This window comes from Typha latifolia, chromosome 9, assembly GCF_019914945.1.
Source record: "Typha latifolia isolate L0001 chromosome 9, TyphaL0001v2, whole genome shotgun sequence".
Classification (NCBI taxonomy): Eukaryota; Viridiplantae; Streptophyta; class Magnoliopsida; order Poales; family Typhaceae; genus Typha; species Typha latifolia.
The window spans coordinates 6,643,634-6,660,880 of record NC_133094.1 but is presented as its reverse complement, the minus strand read 5'-3'; the positions used below and the strand labels follow the sequence as shown (position 1 = coordinate 6,660,880).

The window sequence follows — 17,247 nt, the reverse complement described above, 5'->3', positions numbered from 1 at the left end:
ATTTGGAATATTAAAATAGTCTCTTGGTGGTGTCCGCACTACAAGATACCAATCTTTTCTACTATTATCTGGCACGTAAAAGACTTGTTCAGCTTGGCATGCTATTATAAATGGTATTTAAAGGAGATTTGCTGTTGAGACATGATCCCATGCACATCTTTGACCCAACCAATATGATCACGCTCATTTCGAGAGTCCCACCAAGTACATTTGAATAAAACAATGTGTCTTTCACCATATTCAAGTTCTATGATCTCATTTAAGATGCCATAATAGTCACATTTTGAACCTTCCTCAAATGTTATTGACAACAATGCCACTATTCTGTGACATGCTCTTCTCTTCAACTTTTTCTGTACGAAATCTATAACCATTCACAATGTATCCACTATAACATCTAACTCCAAGGCTCGGGCCCAGCTGCCAATGAAAGCATCTCCTCAGTTGCTCGAGAATCTCTGGCCATTTGTAGTGAGATGATCTATAAGATAATATAAATCATATTATAAATAAAAGCATATCTCATATAGATTAGGAGAGAAAATTCTGATATTTATATAACTTACATGATTATAGAACCATCTACGAAAATCTTGTCAGTGAGCTCTCGATACATTCTCAACAAGTAAATCTTCAAGCAATTTTTTATGCTCACTAGAGAAAGACAAGTCATTAATTATTTTATAAAAGTAAAGTTATTGTAATAAATGATTTATAAGTGCATATAATAGTTAAGGGTCTAAGTCTTACTCAGCAAATGGAGTGACCTCATCCAATTGATTTAGCACATACCACTGCACTTGGTCCAACTCATATTCTCTAAGCCATTGTATTTTTCCTTTTTTGGATGTTGATCGTCCATTTTTTTGAAAAATCCAGATGGTGCCATTATAATCAGAAGGACCACCATCATAGTTTCTTTCAGTTTGATTAAATCTTGTATCTATACTATGAAGATACCGTGAGCAGAATGTTAAAGACTCGGCAAGATATCCTTCTGCTATTGATCCCTCAACTCGACTTTTGTTTTGGATATAATTTTTAACCTCCTTAGATACCTATAATTATCATTATAAGTTAATATTTAATATATTCCTAAAGTAAAAGCATACAAGTTATGAAAAAAGTAGCATTTAAGAAAACTAACCTTTCAATAGGATACATCCATCGGTAATAAACTGGACCACCAATTTTAGCTTCACTCCCAAGATGGATAAGTAAATGGACCATAACATCAAAAAATAATGGTGGAAATATCATTTCTAACTTGCATAATGTTATAGCAATTTGTGATTCCATCCTTTCCAAGACATCTACCTTTAGGACCTTCGAACACAAATCTCGAAAGTATATACTCAACTCAATCAGCGGATTTGCTACTTGTTTTGGTAAGACTCCACGAATTGCTAAGGCAAGAAAATGTTGCATCATTACATGACAATCATGACTCTTCAATCCAGATATTCGACGATCTTCCAAATTCACACAACGAGATGTGTTTGATGAAAATCCATCTGGAACTTTTATGTCTTTTAAAAATTTGCATACTGTAGTCTTTTGGTTTGCATTCAATGTGTAAAGTGCATTTGGTAGTTTATACTTATCACCATGTGGTACTGGATGCAGATCTTTCCTTATATTCATCTCTTGCAAATCAAGACGAGCTTTCAAGTGATCTTTAGTCTTCCCTTCAATGTTCAATAATGTTCCTAGAATATTGTCACAAACATTCTTCTCAATATGCATAACATCCAAATTATGGCGCAAGAGATTTGTTCTCCAGTACGGTAAGAGAAAAAAAATACTTTTCTTCTTTCAATTATCTGAGCGTCTCTTTAACTCACTTCTCCTAATCATTTTTCCAAATTTATTCTCTCCAAAATCCTCCAATTGTTTCAAAACATCACCACCAACTCTTCGCTTTGGAGGACGTGATTCTTTAGAATTATCAAATGACTTTTTATTTGCTCTCCATTTATGGCTCATTGGCAAGAATCGTCGGTGACCCATATATGCAAACTTGGCACTATGTTTAAGCCTACATGACCATGTATCCACATTACATGTAGGACATGCTAAACTACCTTTAGTGCTCCACCCAGATAAGTTAGCATATGCTGGAAAGTCATTAATTGTCCAGAGTAGTGCAGCACGCATTTGAAAATTTTGCTTTTTAAAGTCATCATATGTATCCACACCATGGTCCTATAATTGTTTTAGTTCCTCTACCAAAGGTTGTAGGTAGATATCAATGTCATTTCTATGAGCCTTAGGTCCAGGAATAAGTAAAGTGAGCATTATATACGGTTGCTTCATGCATAACCATGGAGGTAGATTATAAGCAATAAGAACAACGGGCCATGTGCTATAGGATATGCTCATTGATCCAAAAGGATTAAAACCATAAGTAGCTAAACCAAGCCTTACATTTCGATTGTCGGATGCAAAAGTTGGGTGTATTACATCAAATGTCTTCCAAGCTTGGGAGTTGGCTGGATGTGCCATAACTCTATAAAGTGAAGTAGAACGATCTACACTGTACCATATCATATCTTTAGCTGTTATTGGTGACATAAATAATCGCTGAAGTCTATTTGCAAGTGGGAAATAATGTAAAATCTTGTTTGGTATCTTACTAACTGTGGTAGAACAACGATCAACATCTGCATCTTTTCCCAAGTTTCTATTCAGTTTATACCTGGAGGCTCCACATATATGACATGAATCTGTGTATTTAAAATCTTTCCAGTACAACATGCAATCATTCACACATGCATATATCTTCTCGTAGTTCAAACCTAGATCTTTAATTATTTGTTTTGCTTTGTACCAACTGTTTGGCAAAGTTTCACCTGAGGGGAGTATGTTTCTCAATAGCTTAATAATCATATTAAATCCCTTGTCACTCCAATTATTAAGACACTCTATATGAAATAACTTCACAAGGAATGATAGCTTGGAGAATTTTTCACAGCCTGGATAAAGAGGTCTTCGAGCATCTTCCAACAATCTGTAAAATCTTGTAGCCTCTTCATTTGGTTCTTCCTCTAGATCTACACTTGTTCCACAATTTAAGTCATGCATCATTTCCTCTAAATTATCATGCTCATCTTCATCATCATCATCGCCAATTTCTTCTATATTGTTAAGTTCAATAATGTCCTCTCCATGTGCTACCCAATGGGTGTATGTTCGTAAAATTCCATGTATAATTAAATGATCGTAGACTTCTTTTCGAGTCCTTATGCGAGCATTATTACATTTCCGACATGGACATAATATTTGATCTTGATGCATACTGTGTTGAAAGGCAAAATCCAAGAATATCTGAACTCCTCTGTACTCATTGCTTAATCTATCTTTATTTTCCATCCATCTTTTATCTATTTGATCCATTTGCAATCTAGGCAATAAAAAAATTTACAATTAATGATATACATATTACAGTATCAATAAAGGAAAATAAATTATGCTATCAAGTCACAAACTAGCTTACTCTTCAAAATATCTGTATAATTCTTAGTTAAAAATCAGAGTGTAGTAGTAATTGCATGGTTTACAAAGGCAAAGCACTGTTTAAAATTAATAAGAAAGATGCAACACTAATAGTTGTATATGCCCCATGATTTATTGATTGTTTATTTCATGGCTAATTCAATAGAGTCAAGTTGATGCTAATCATTCAATCTTAAAATAGGTTAAAATTTCTAAGTTGTGGGGCCCGTATTAATTTATATAAAATTATTAAAATATTTTATATTTACTAGTGAGTGAATGAACACATATTGATTTATATAAGTTGCAGGGCCCACTAGTATTCAACTTGTCATCAATGTCTTAATCTTTTTATGATGTAGATTTGTTTATATCATCATGAATAGATAAAGATAAATAACAAATCTATATTTCAAATTTCAAAAATTAGACTTTTTCTTTTCTTTTTACTCTATTGCTATTTTTCCTAGTTTATGTATATAATAGTGATGCATGAAAATATTATTTGTAATCAAATAGGTATTGGAATTCAAGTTGGACTTAATAATTCAAGTTTTGTATCCCTTATTAGTTGTCACTAAGTCTTTTATAGAGTAAGTTATATATGTGTCCATCTTAATTGAATTATTTTTATTTGGTTTTATATTTGTGTTACACAAAAACTTATACTTTTACATAATTATTAGTGACAATCTTGTGAAATAGTCACTCAAGTAATACTTGTTGCGACACTTATTTTATATTATCACAAAAAACTATTATTTATGTCAGCTTTTATACCCCGTCATGAAAATTAAAATAGTTGTGACACATTATATAATCGTCATAATTAAGATCTTTTACGCGTCAACCTAACAAAAAGTGATGCAAACAAATCTATCTTTTATGTCCCTTTTGTTAACCGTGACAAATATATATGTAGTTGTGTCCAAATAAAAAATATTTCGCAAATAATATGTATTGAAGTCTGTCGTAAAATAATGTGTCATAAAAGGTACAATTTCTTGTAGTGGTACGAGAAGAACTGCTTTGCTCGATAGATCTAATCGAGCGGGTCCTTGTTGCTGAATTTTGAAAAGCCCAGCCTTGTGGTTAGACCTTGTTTCGCTGGTCCACGAGTGTCTCTACGTCCAAACTCTCCTCGGCCATGAAAGGGCTCTTTCACTATCGTTTGATATAGCTGCCATGATTCTGGTTGGTCAGCCCATGGATCAGCTGTGGGGTTGCGCAGGTCAGTGGGCGTGGGTATATGATATTAGCCTATGAGAGCGATTGCTGCTCTTGACTCTAGTGTGGTCAACAATGGTGCTTGGGGTTGCTGATACATTTAGTCAGAGTCTTTTCTTATTGCATTAGTTATTTATTTTCATTAAAATAAATTTTCTATAGGTTGCGTTCGAATGCCTTTGTGAATGCCTGCATCAGGTTCGCAAAAACAGAGAACGTGAAATACGCGTTCGAACGTCTTCATCAGGTTCGCATCGATAGAGAACGCCTTTTGTGCGTTCGAACGCGATTGAGTGTGTTCGAATGCGATTGGTGGAAGTCCATTAGAAATAGGGTTAATAATTGTTATTTTGGTTTGTTGGCTAGCCTCTATAAAGGTGTAGATGGCAGCTAAAATCATTATGTTATTGTATTATTGGTTTCTTGCCTCTCTATCTTCTCTCTACTCTAATCTCCCTTCTCCCTCTTCACCAATTTACTACCTCTACCATTGGCAAGGTCTCTCCTAACTTCTAATCTCCCTCGTCTGTCGAGTCCTCCCTCTTCTTTCGGATCTCGACCACTTCTTCCCTTTCGTCTTTATCCCTTAAGCAACATTACCCATCCACCCTCATCTCCATTATCATCCATAACCCTAACATCCATTTTACCCGTCACCACCACCATCATCCGCACTATATCATGTTTTCGTCCCAGTTGCAGTTCGAATCTGCGAAGGGCATAAGTACGAAAAACGTAGACCAGGGAGTTACAGATCGATTCCATTTAGTTTCGTAATTTTTTGACTACAGAAGAATATTTGGTGAATATTTTTCCTCGGTTGCGCGAATTGCTTTTTGCAATAAATCCAGATCTTGAAGGAATTGTTCCATAGTCTATCATTGATATCATAGCCTATCAATTTGGTACTGTAGACCCTATCATTGGTATCAGAGCTAGGCAAACCGTAGACCTCCATTAATAATAGAAATAAGGAAGATGACATCAACAAGAAGATCAATAGAGGGCACACCGACAAGGGAAGACTTAATCCACGATAACCCTAACCGTGAGGCCGATTCCTTTGGAGCGACCACGGCAGAACTGAGTCAACCAACGTCCATGGGTGTGAACATGGGTTTAGCGGATAAACTTCGGGGCATGTTCCAAACATTGCTGCATAGGGTTGATGCAATGTAGAATGATTATAATGCTTTAAAGGAATATGCCATGAACCGATCGGCTTCGTTATCTCCTTGACGAAGATCGGTGCCTCAAAAAGGACCAGCGGTGGGACCACACCGATCCATACCCCACAGGTCCAGGTACGACATGTTAATGTCAATGATCCTCTTTTACCTATTCCTACACATCATCCCCCACCTCCGATACACAACCTAAGATTGGTGGTGGTGGAACCCGAGAGGCGTGCGGCACCGGTGCGCTTTGTCGATGAAGAGGATTGGATGATGTTGATCTCTTTATAGATGGTGATGGACGAGCTTGAGGATATAGAGGAGATCAGCAAGCACAAAGGTTCAGACCTGACCCAAGGATCTTTCGCGAACCCGACAATGCTATCCGAGGGAGAACCGCATGCTTGGATTTTCCAAAATTCTAAGGCGGCGATCTGACGGATTGAGTGTTTTAAGTGGAACAATATTTTGATTGTCAAGAAACAACGGAGGATGCAAATGTCCAGATGGCAAGCTTTCACCTCCAAGGAACGACATTGCATTGGTATCGATCGGTTATTCGTGGTAGAGGATTTATTGGTTGGGCTGACTTTTGTAGGAGGATTACACGCAAATTTGGGACAGCGGCATATGATGATTTTGCTGCCATATTAAGCAAGATGGTTTAGAGGACGACCGTATTGGAGTACCAGGCAGAACTTAAAAGAGTTAGTAGTCGTTGTGAGCTACCTTGGCCCGAACCGACATTAATGAGCACATTCATTTTAGGGTTGCGGGAGGAGATATAGGCAGATGTTCGTGCTCTCTGTTCTACCACTCTTGAGGAGGCCTTTGAGAAGGCAGTGAGGATGGAGCAAAAGCATTAGGCTCTCAAGATGGCAGCGAAAACAAGTAGGGGCAACTGAGATGGGCGGTTTGCGCCAAGAACGACGGCTAAAAATTTTGCAGGTTAAAAGATAGCGGCTGCTAGTACTAGAGCACAACCACCTTTGAGACCTTCCGATATTAGAGGAAGCACAAGACTTCCCGTTCGAACTCTCACACCTGCTTAGGAGGAGGAGCGAAGAGCGAAGGGTCTTTGCTTTCGATGCGATAAACGTTTTACCCCTGGTCATCGGTGCTCCCAATCGATCGGGAGTGTGATGCTCATTGACGGTCTTTTGGAGGACGATGAGGTTGTTGGTGATGGAGAGTGCTCAGAGGAGGTCCATGAGGAGGCCGTGGAGGAGGGCGCAGAGGAAGATATCTAAGTGGAAATATCGATGCATGCATATTTGGAGAATATGCTGAATTTTGGTGTATAGTAGGATTGAAATGGAGCATTGGCGGTATTTGGAGAATATGCTGAATTTGTTGAAGTAAAACCAGCTAAAGATTAAGAAGTCCAAGTGCCTATGGGGAGTACCACAAGTGGAGTATTTAAACCACATCATCTCAGTGGAAGGTGTAGCGGAGGATCCTCAAAAGGTAGCATGCATGACCGCTTGGCCGATATCTACTACTACCACCAGATTGCGAGGATTCATGGGGTTGACTGGATATTATCGCCGCTTCATCGCTGGGTATGGCAAGATCGCTGTTCCTCTCACTTTTTTGTTGAAGGACTCGTTTAGATGAACGGATAAAGCTAATATAGCCCTTGAAAAATTGAAAACAGCAATGACAATAGTGCCCGTTCTAGCTCTACCGGACTTCACCAAAGAGTTCATTGTGGAATGTGATGTGTCAAGTGTTGGTATAGGAGCTGTACTAATGCAAGGAGGACGTCCTATAGCATTTCTTAGCAAGGGTTTATTACAAAAATTCCAACAATTATCGACCTATGAGAGAGAGATGTTGACAATTCTGCATGCGGTGTGAAAGTTGAGGCTTTATTTGATCGATAGGCGATTCATTATCTGAACCGATCAAAGGAGCCTTCCATACTTTATGGGACAGCGTATTAACACTCTGACACAGCAGAGATGAGTCACAAAATTGCTGGGGTATGATTATGAAATCCAATATAAGAAGAGAACGAAAAATAAAGTAGCGAATGCACTATTGCACCAACCCGATACCGTCAAGCTCACAGCATATTTTTCTCATACTTTTTCCTTCCTTGACGAGCTAAGGTATGCATGTACATCTGACCCAGATATTTTGAGATTGTTACAAGACGTATTGGATGATCCGGAGCGCCATCCAGAGTTGGAGAACCAAGCTGGTTTGCTGCTGGAGCACGGGTGCATTCGGGTGCCCGCAAATAACCGATTGCAGCAGAAATTCTTGGATCACTTTCACCAAACTCCAGAGGCTGGTCATGAGGGTGTCTTGAGGACCTATAGGAGGATATCTCAGAGTTGCACGTAGCCAGGATTGAGGCGAGATGTGAGGAATTTTATCCGTGCTTGCGAAGTTTGTCAAAGGGCTAAGACAACCACATTGAACCGGCCAGATTACTTCAGCCTCTATCGATACCGGACTGTGTTTGGGAAGACATTTCTTTGGATTTCATAGAAGGTCTTCCGCTGGTACATGGTTATTCTGTTGTTTTTATGGTGGTTGACAGATTGAGCAAGTATGAGCATTTTTCTGCATTGTCACATCCATTTTCAGTCAAGTTAGTGGCTGAAATTTTTGTTAGAGATGCTACTTGGTTGCATGGCATGCCACACACGATTGTCTTCGATCGTGATCTTAGATTTATGAGCGACTTTTGGATGGAGTTTTTTAGATCGTAGGGGACTCGATTGAACTTCAGTTCGGCCTACCATCCACAGATGGATGCCCAAACTGAGGTGGTTAATCGAGGCATTGAGTAGTACTTGCGGTGCTTTGTTGGAGAGATGTCAAGATGATAGTTGGAGTTCTTACTGTGGGCGGAGTGGTCTTATAACACTGCCCACCACAGTAGTATTGGCATGACTATTCGAAGTGATGTATGGGTGCACGGTTCCGACATTATGCGCTTATGATCCAGTGGCATCTACAGATCGGACGGAGGTGGACTTAGCTTTGATGGATAGAGACGCCACATTGATGAGGTTGCATGCCCATCTTAAACTTTCTTAAAGCCGCATGAAACAAGTTTATGATCGCAGCCATAAGGAGCAGGAGTTTGATATCGATAGTTGGATGTTTGTGAGGGTGCAACCGTATCGTCAGGTGACCTTGCGTTCGATGCGAAACTAGAAGTTAGCACATCGCTACTTCGGTTCGTTTCGGATGTTACAGCGTATTGGTCCAGTTGCATATCGTTTGGAGTTGCTGGAGGGGTCGAGGGTGCATCATGTCTTCCATGTTTTATTGTTGAGGGAGCGGATTAGAGATTATGAGGTCGTTGGATCAGTTCTACCGGAGCCATTGGAGGAGACAGAGATCGTAGAGCCAGTTGGACGTCGACGACATCATGGCACCATATTAGAGATGGAGGTTCTAGTCGAGTGGCTTGGCAAGCCATTTGATGAGGCGACATGGGAGTTGGAGACGGACATCTTAGAGCGTTTTCCCGACTTTACACCTTGAGGGCAAGGTGGGGGAAGCGTGGTGGGCTGATACACTTAATTAGAGTCTTTTCTTATTGCATTAGTTATTTATTTTTATTAAAATAAATTTTCTGTAGATCGCGTTCGAACGCCTTTGCGAACGCGTGCATCAGGTTCGCAAGAATAGAGAACGCGAAATGAGCATTCGAACGCGGTCGGGCGCGTTCGAACGTCTGCATCAGGTTCACATTGACAGAAACGCCTTTTGTGCTTTCGATCGCGATTAGTGGGAATCCACTAAAATTAGGGTTAATAATTGTTATTTTAGTTTGTTGGCTTGCCTCTATAAAGGTGTGGATGGCACCTAAATTCATTATGCTATTGGATTATTGGTTTCTTGCCTCTTTATCTTCTCTCTACCCTAATCTCCCTCCTCCATCTTTACTAATTTACCACCTCTACCGTTGGCAAGGTCTCTCCTAACTTTTAATCTCCCTCATCTGTCGAGTCTTTCTTTGGGATCTTGACCACTTTTTTCTCTTTGTCTTTATCCCTTAAACAATATCACTCATCCACCCTCATCTCCATTATCATCCATAACCCTAATATCCACTCTACTTGTCACCACCACCATCATCCGTACTATATCGTGTTTTCATTCCAGTTGCAGTTTGAATCTGCGAAGGGTGTAAATACGAAAAACGTAGATCAGGGAGTTACGGATCGATTCTACTTGGTTCGTAATTTTCAGACTATAGGAGAATATTTGGTGAATATTTTTCCTCGGTTGCGCGGACTGCTTTCTACAATAAATCCAAATCTTGAAGGAATTATTCCGTAGCCTATCATTGGTATCAAAGCCTATCAATTTGGTACTGTAGACCATATCAAGTGCTGTCCTAGTTTAGAAGAGGCATGTCATCATGCCGGGATAGCGGTGGAGGTGTTGGTGTTAGGTTGCATGTTGGTATGGTTGCGGCAACGACAATAGGCGATCCAGTGGTAGGTTTGGATCTGCCTCCATCCTTCATCAAGTAGAGAATCCATGAATTCTCCACAACGGTCAACCTAAACTTGATGAAGACCTTGTACATCATTGCCATTAGAGAGGAGAGATTAGCTCTGGTGGGATTGATGGGCATCTCTTATTGAAAATGTTCGATCTTAAGTTCCGTCACGAGATTGGGTTAGAGAGGAGAGATTAGCTCTGGTGGGATTGATGGGCATCTCTTATTGAAAATGTTCGATCTTAAGTTCCGTCACGAGATTGGGTGGGGCCAATGTTGATGAACTCGAATCAGCCAAAACTCTCCTTACAGACATGGATTGGGTGGTGGCATGCTAAGGAAGGGTGGCTTTAATACCAATTGATACAACCGTAGGTTAGGGTTCTCTCAAAAGGACCAGAGGTTGGCCAAGGGAAGGAGAAAAGTGCTCTCAGCCTAAGGTGCCTTGGTCTAGCTGACTAGACTAGTTCTGGCTGGCTAGAGCTTTATGATGTCACGTTCCTTTTGGTTACGAATCTTGGCTTGCCATTTGGCTAGAGGATAGGTCTGGGTCGTAGTGAGTTACCTATGGATAGGGCATGAGGATTTGGCTAGATAGGTCAAGTGGATGAAGGCTCTAGACTCAACACGTTAGCATGGGTCTGTCTGGTCAGGATAGAGCTTTGGGCTAGTTCAGGCTCGTAGGGATAGAGTTTTGTTACGGTCCAACTACGCCAAGGCAGAGCAAGGAACATAGGAATGCTGGATGCAAATCGGGAAGACTCGTCGAATGCAATAAGGACCCTGGGATTTCTTTATTTAGATTTAAGTTCATATTAAGTAAGTCAACTGTAATCGGTTAGGCATAAGGGTCTAACTTGAATTTTGCACTTGATTGATAGGAGCTAGTCAGACCCAAGCTCATTGAGCAAGGGGTCAATCGAGTCGAGTCTGTAATTCGATCAGGGTAGCCGTCTACAAGAGCACCCTATTGAATCACAAATTGATGAATGAGTTATTTTCTTGCATTAGGAGTAGTTGCTAATTAGCTTCCGCCAACCCTAGCTCACCACTGACCATCATCACCGTCACCGAGCGCCTCCACCCTTTCCACGACGCGTGGCCACCCTCTCGAGCCCATCGAGAGCCCTCACCGTTCAAGTATCTCGTGATGGTCGAACTGTTTGGGGACCATTACATTTTAGTATTAGAATCAACATTCCTTGGTGAAATGACTTACACATGAAGCAAGTTTGTGCACGCTACAGGGGAACAGTCAGCAAGGAGAGCCTTCCATCGACGGCACCTCAACCAGTGGACGCTCCGCCAGTAAAGGAGATCACCTTGACACCAAAGGTACCAACTGCCGGTGTGGGTTGCTGCCATGGCAAGAGGAAATGAGAAGGACGAGAGGTCCTAGAGCAGACAATGGAGCAAATGATGGCCCTCCTTGCAGGAAGTATGGGGTGGCAAACGGTAGCGTCTGCATTACCCTTCACGTTACCATAGGGAGTCACTGCTGTAGCAAAAGCACGCCCTAGGGCGGGAATCAGGCCACTAATGCAAACGTCTCCCCAGTCCAACAATTGTTGAGAGTCCAAGTCTTCAGACGATATTGGATTTTGACTCTCGTAGAGAAAGTTAGAGATATCACAAACCTTCAAGGTTAAGATGATTCTTCAAAGTTAGAGATATCATAGAAAGTTAGAGATATTCGGGAGGAGACCCATTTGATTGGCTGCACTAGGTGGAGCAGTTCTTCAGCTACCGCAGAACTCCATTGCACTAGCAGGTCCAACTAGCCTTTTTCCACTTTGAACAGGAGATGAGTCACTAGTTTTGAATCATGAGCAAGGCTCGACCATTCGTGGGATGGGCTGATTTTGCGGCAGCCATGTGTACTTGGTTCGGGTCCCACCGAGTATGAAAACTTTTAGGAGGCATTGTCTCAAGTATACTAGTGAACCATGATTCGAGCCTACCAAGCTGAGTTCAAGTGCATCTCGGATCGGACCCAAGGCTAGACCGATTCACTAATCCGTGGCATGTTCATCAGTGACTCAAGGTGAAGGTCATGAAGCCTCTAACCTTTCTAGAAGCCTTCTCGTGTGCCTCTATGATGGAGGAGAAGCTCAAGCATTTCCGAGGGTCGTACCAAAGCTTGGGTTTTGCTTTGGAAGGAAGAGCCACCTGCACGAGCACCCTACCCAGTGCGGTGGTACTCAAGGCAAGCCCTAGGGCTGGGCTTCTTGTCAAGCTAGTCCCCATGCACCACCCCGAGTGGCCCTGACCGAGCGGGAGGTTTTGTGAGGAGTGAATCGTAGGAGACTCACCCTGGCGGAGGTGGTCGACCAAAGGGTTAAAGGCCTTTGTTTCCATTGTTACGAGCGGTTTATGCTCAGCAACAAATGCAAGAAACAATACTCGGCCATCATGCTCCTCGAGGCAGACGAGGAGGAAGAGGAAGTGGGAGCTTGGAATGGAGACATTGAGCAAGCCGCATATTAGGTTGGAATCGAGGCTCAGGTTAAGTTGAGCCTGCATATCGGCACGGGCTCAAGTGCATTTTGCATCCTATGGAAGGTGAGGTCAAGGATGCTTGGGTCAAGATCTTAATCGACTCGGGCAGCACACACAACTTCGTGGAAGCAAAGTTGGCGCGTCAGCATGGACTGGTGGTGAGCTCGACCGTTCGGTTTGATGTGGCTATAGGCGATGGAAAGGTCTTACAGTCGAATGACAGATTTGAAGGGCTTAGGATCTAGATCCAAAGATATGAGTTCGAGCTTGACTTGTCCCCACTCACACTCAAAGGGGCGGACATAATTCGAGAGCTCAAGCTTGATCTCGGTGCTACCCAACCAAATCAAGGTAGACGGAGAAGCTGCAATGCTTGGAGAAGGGCAAGGGACTCCAGCTTGTAGGAGAAGAAACCCTATTATAAAAGAGGATCTTCTCGCTCATAGGTTGGCAGAGGGATTGAGAAATCGACCCTGAAGCCCAACCCATTTTCCCAACTCGACTTACCAACTCGTATCTTAGTAATGGGTGAGTCGAGTTGGGCTGACGATTCGATCTCCGATGGGAAGGAGCCATGATGGATGGCTCTAAGGCGCATTCCATCAAAGACGGCTTAGAGAGGGACAAGTGTTGGTGGTTGGCGGCTTTTCTCAACTTGAATTACCAACCATACCTACCAGATTGTTGGTAGCTCAAGCTGGGAAGAACCTCAGTTAGCGACATCGAGGAAGACGATCAGCAAGGAAGAAATTGAAAAGGGGCATCTATCGGGAACCAATGGCTTTTCCTAGTTTGAATTACCAGCTACGCTGATTGGAAGGCTAGTAGTTCAAGCCGGGATGAACTATTAATCACCGGCGTCCAAATTGAAGAATAGTGAGGGAGAATGGGACCGGCAGCTTCCTTTCAGTGACACCTTGAGCGCAAGGTGAAGGAAGCGTGGTGGAATGTTACTATCCTATCAGGCCAAGCCGGAGCAAAGGAAGACTCATGGAATGCAATAAAGACCCTAGGATTTCTTTAATTAGATTTAGGTTCATGTTAAGTAAGTCAATTGTAATCAGTTAGACCCAGGGGTCTAACTTGAATTTTGCACTTGATTGTTAGGAGTAGTCGGACCTAAGCTCATCAAGCAAGGGGTAAACCGACTCAAGTCTGTAATTTGATCATGGTAGCCACCTATAAGAGCTGCAATGTGCACCCTTTGGGATTAGGAGTAGTTGCTAATTAGCTTCCACTAACCCTAGCTCACCACCGACTTACAAAACTGTTACAAGTTTTGGGCTGAAATTAGATATGGAAGTGGAGTTAGGTTCTTAGCTAGAGATGGGCTAGGATTTTATTAGGGTTTGAGTCATGGAACAAGGCTTTAATGGCTAAAGCCCTCGCTGGGCCTCTGGCTAGAGTTTTAGCATCCCTGTTGAGTGGGGAGGCATGTCCAGGGGAGGGTCATGGCCGACATAGGTTGGAAAGATCTAGGGTAGAGTTTTAGCTATAGTGGAGCTATGAAAATGACGGCTAGGAGATGAGAAGGGTTGATGAACTGAGAAGGGTCGACGACTGCTTGGTGGCTATAGCAACTTGGTGGTGGTGGTTGCATGGTCTAAGGCTGAAGGTGACAACAGCTTGTGTTGAGGATGAAGGACCACGTCTAGAGTGAATACTGGTCATGAAAAGGGTTGATGGTGGTCGCAAGGTGGAGGCCGAGTGGAGATTGCTGTGGGATTGGCAAGGTAGATGATAGTGGTGGTGGTTGCGGGTGGTAGGCTGACAATATCAATGTCAATGGTAGATATGACAATCGTATAGAAGGTAGGGATGAGTGGCACAAAGAAGGATTAGGAGAGAGAAGCTAGAGACAAAATAGAGGAGGAAGAAGAGAGGTTCAATAATCAAGCATCAAACCTAAACTTGAGTTGCTCTCTACATTTATATTGGAGGCTAACCCGACTCAACTAGTCGACTTGGCTAGGACTCAACCAAATTAAAAGACAAATAGGTTCAGACCGATTAAGACCTGTACTAATTTATGCCATAAGTAAATAACATAATATGAAATGCAAAGAAAATAACTAGACAGACTTAATTGGTCTGCTAGCTTGGGCTAATTTCAACTCGGATCTGGATTCAGTCCAGACCGTAACAGTAATTTGCTGGACCTTTTCGAAGACACCTAATATCTATTGAAGTTATTTTTTCAATGAGAGGATTCTAATTATATGGTCGCAATTTGCCCCTAATGGTCAGATGATTTTATGTCCCATCCTACCTGTATGGTATCCAATTAGCTATTGATGTTCCAAGCTGCCCAATCCAGCTCCTTTTTCCCATTAAGGCCTTAAAAACAGCTTCACAATAAATTGTTTACTCCCTCTTAGAGAAGAAATTTCTCTCCACATGATCTGCATTGAACTGTTTCCTATTTATGTTAGCCAGGCCAAAATGGAGCTTATTCATGATCTTCAGCGCCAGAACCACATAGTTACAAGATGTGGCTCCGCCTTTGATTCACACATATAAAACTTATACATCTTCAAACATACAGGTCTTGGGTGTGAAGAAAAGACAAGTTTCTATTGGCTCCGGTTCAAAATCAAGGGAAAAGGTTGTGCTCGTGCAGGATGCAACTCTTCAAAATGTTTTTGATGCTTTGAATAATGCCTGCAGTTCCCAGTGATGTACAGAAGTTTCTACTCTTGTAGCTCCTCCCATAAATAAGACATATATGGCCAGCCCACTTTCTCCAAAGAAAAGAAAAAAATGATGTACAAGTCAACACCTTCATACGATGGACAGGCACTTGACATTGGAAGGAGCTGTATTTAGACAAAGATTTTAGTATTTGAAAACATTTATGTAACTAAAAGATTTGCATTTGGATGAGGCAATGTTTATATTGTCAGAGGCTTGAGAATGTAACAATTCTGTGAAACAGCTTTGATCCCAGGTTTTTGTTTTCCTTATCTGAAATGATCTTGGATCCCATGGTTGCAAGTTACTTTCTTACAGCGGCCAGTGATGCATTTGCCATGATATTTGGGTGGCTTAGGGTTCTTATAAATACTGTAATATTTAACTGCATTGTCTAACAGCCTACTTTCTCTAAAAGAAAAGAGAAAAATGATGTACAAGTTGACACCTTCATATGATGGACAGGCACTTGACATCGGAAGGAGCTGAATTTAGACAAATATTTAGTATTTGATAACTAAAAGATTTGCATTTGGATGAGGCAATGTTTATATTGTCAGATGCTTGAGAATTTTACACTTCTGTGATGATCTTGGATCCCATGGTTGCAAGTTACTTCTTACAGCTGCCAGTGATGCATTTGCCATGATACTTGGGTGACTTAGGGTTCTTATAAATACTGTTATATTTAACTGCATTGTCTAATTTCTGGTTGGTGAGGTTATTGTGGTCCCACAACACGAGATTCTTAGATCAAATCCTACTAGGCTTATATATATATATATATATATATATTTTTTTTTTTTTTAATTTGAATTCCCTTCTTGAACTTGTTAAAATGTGCGTCTGAAAGCTATCTCTAGTACTGAAATTACCTTAAGCTGAAGAAATGGATTTGGACGAAGGGTCATTTTTCAAATTTATCATGATAACTTTATAGGTATATATATATATATATATATATATATATATATATATATATATATATATATATATAATTTCAATCCTCATGAGGCAAGAGATTTTTATTCTTTATACTTCTGCAGATCTCGAGATTGATGAAAGTTTCAGGTTCACTCTTAAGGACTGAAGAGTTCTTCTGGAGCTTGACATAGAAATTCTGACTAGCTCGGAATAATTGGGGATGACGAAAGAAATTCATAAAGATACTAAGATGAATATGGGCCAGTTTTGGCGAGTTTACAAGCCCATGCAAGCCCTTTATTTAAAAAGTCTGTAATTCATTTTAGACCCTGATGCTCTGCATTTTGATTTTGAGTCATGATTTGCTTATTAGTCATTACATATGATTTAGCCTTTGTGCTTGAGTCCAACTGTATGGGCTTGCCGAGCTGAGTTAAGAGTAGCTGATGTGAATCTAACTAGGTTGGATCACATTATGAGAGCATTGGACTCGATAGATTGAGTCTATTTCTCTTATCTGCTTATATAATTTAGTTAGAGCCTTAGTATGTTAGAATTTATTTAATTAGCTAAATTCTGCTCTGTATAGTTTTGGAAAAATATTCAAAAGATATTCGTCTAGTGTCTAAATATTATGAACCTAGTTGGATAAGCTTGTTGATGTCATGATTTAGAACTTTCATATTCAAAGTTTCCTTGGACTCTTTCTGTGGCAGAATGAAGAACTAATCCGAGAAAGATCAGGGAAACTAAATTAGCTAA

The 17,247-nt window shown here is 40.9% G+C and overlaps 2 protein-coding genes across 6 annotated transcripts in view; one reads left to right on the top strand and one right to left on the bottom strand.

The window, feature by feature from the left end:
- LOC140795321 (uncharacterized) overlaps positions 1-15,840 on the top strand; it is a 28,202-nt gene extending 12,362 nt beyond the window's left edge. For 2 of the 5 annotated variants that reach the window (XM_073147820.1, XM_073147819.1), the window contains exon 3: positions 15,416-15,840. In XM_073147820.1, coding sequence (XP_073003921.1) covers positions 15,416-15,547 — 132 coding nt within the window. In that variant the 3' untranslated portion in view covers positions 15,548-15,840. Of the gene's footprint in view, positions 1-1,626; positions 2,049-15,306 lie in introns of those variants that run through there. The other 3 variants (XM_073147822.1, XM_073147821.1, XM_073147823.1) reach the window with 3 other exon arrangements.
- LOC140795320 (uncharacterized) lies at positions 2,040-3,997 on the bottom strand. Its single transcript, XM_073147818.1, has one exon. It carries the CDS (start codon positions 3,394-3,396, stop codon positions 2,206-2,208), a length of 1,191 nt encoding a protein of 396 aa, XP_073003919.1. The 5' UTR covers positions 3,397-3,997; the 3' UTR covers positions 2,040-2,205.
- Positions 15,841-17,247: the final 1,407 nt, after the last annotated feature.

What these genes read in the sequence shown, in the direction of transcription:
- LOC140795320 (XM_073147818.1), bottom strand. Translation starts at nt 3,396, where the DNA reads ATGGATCAAATAGATAAAAGATGGATGGAAAATAAAGATAGATTAAGC.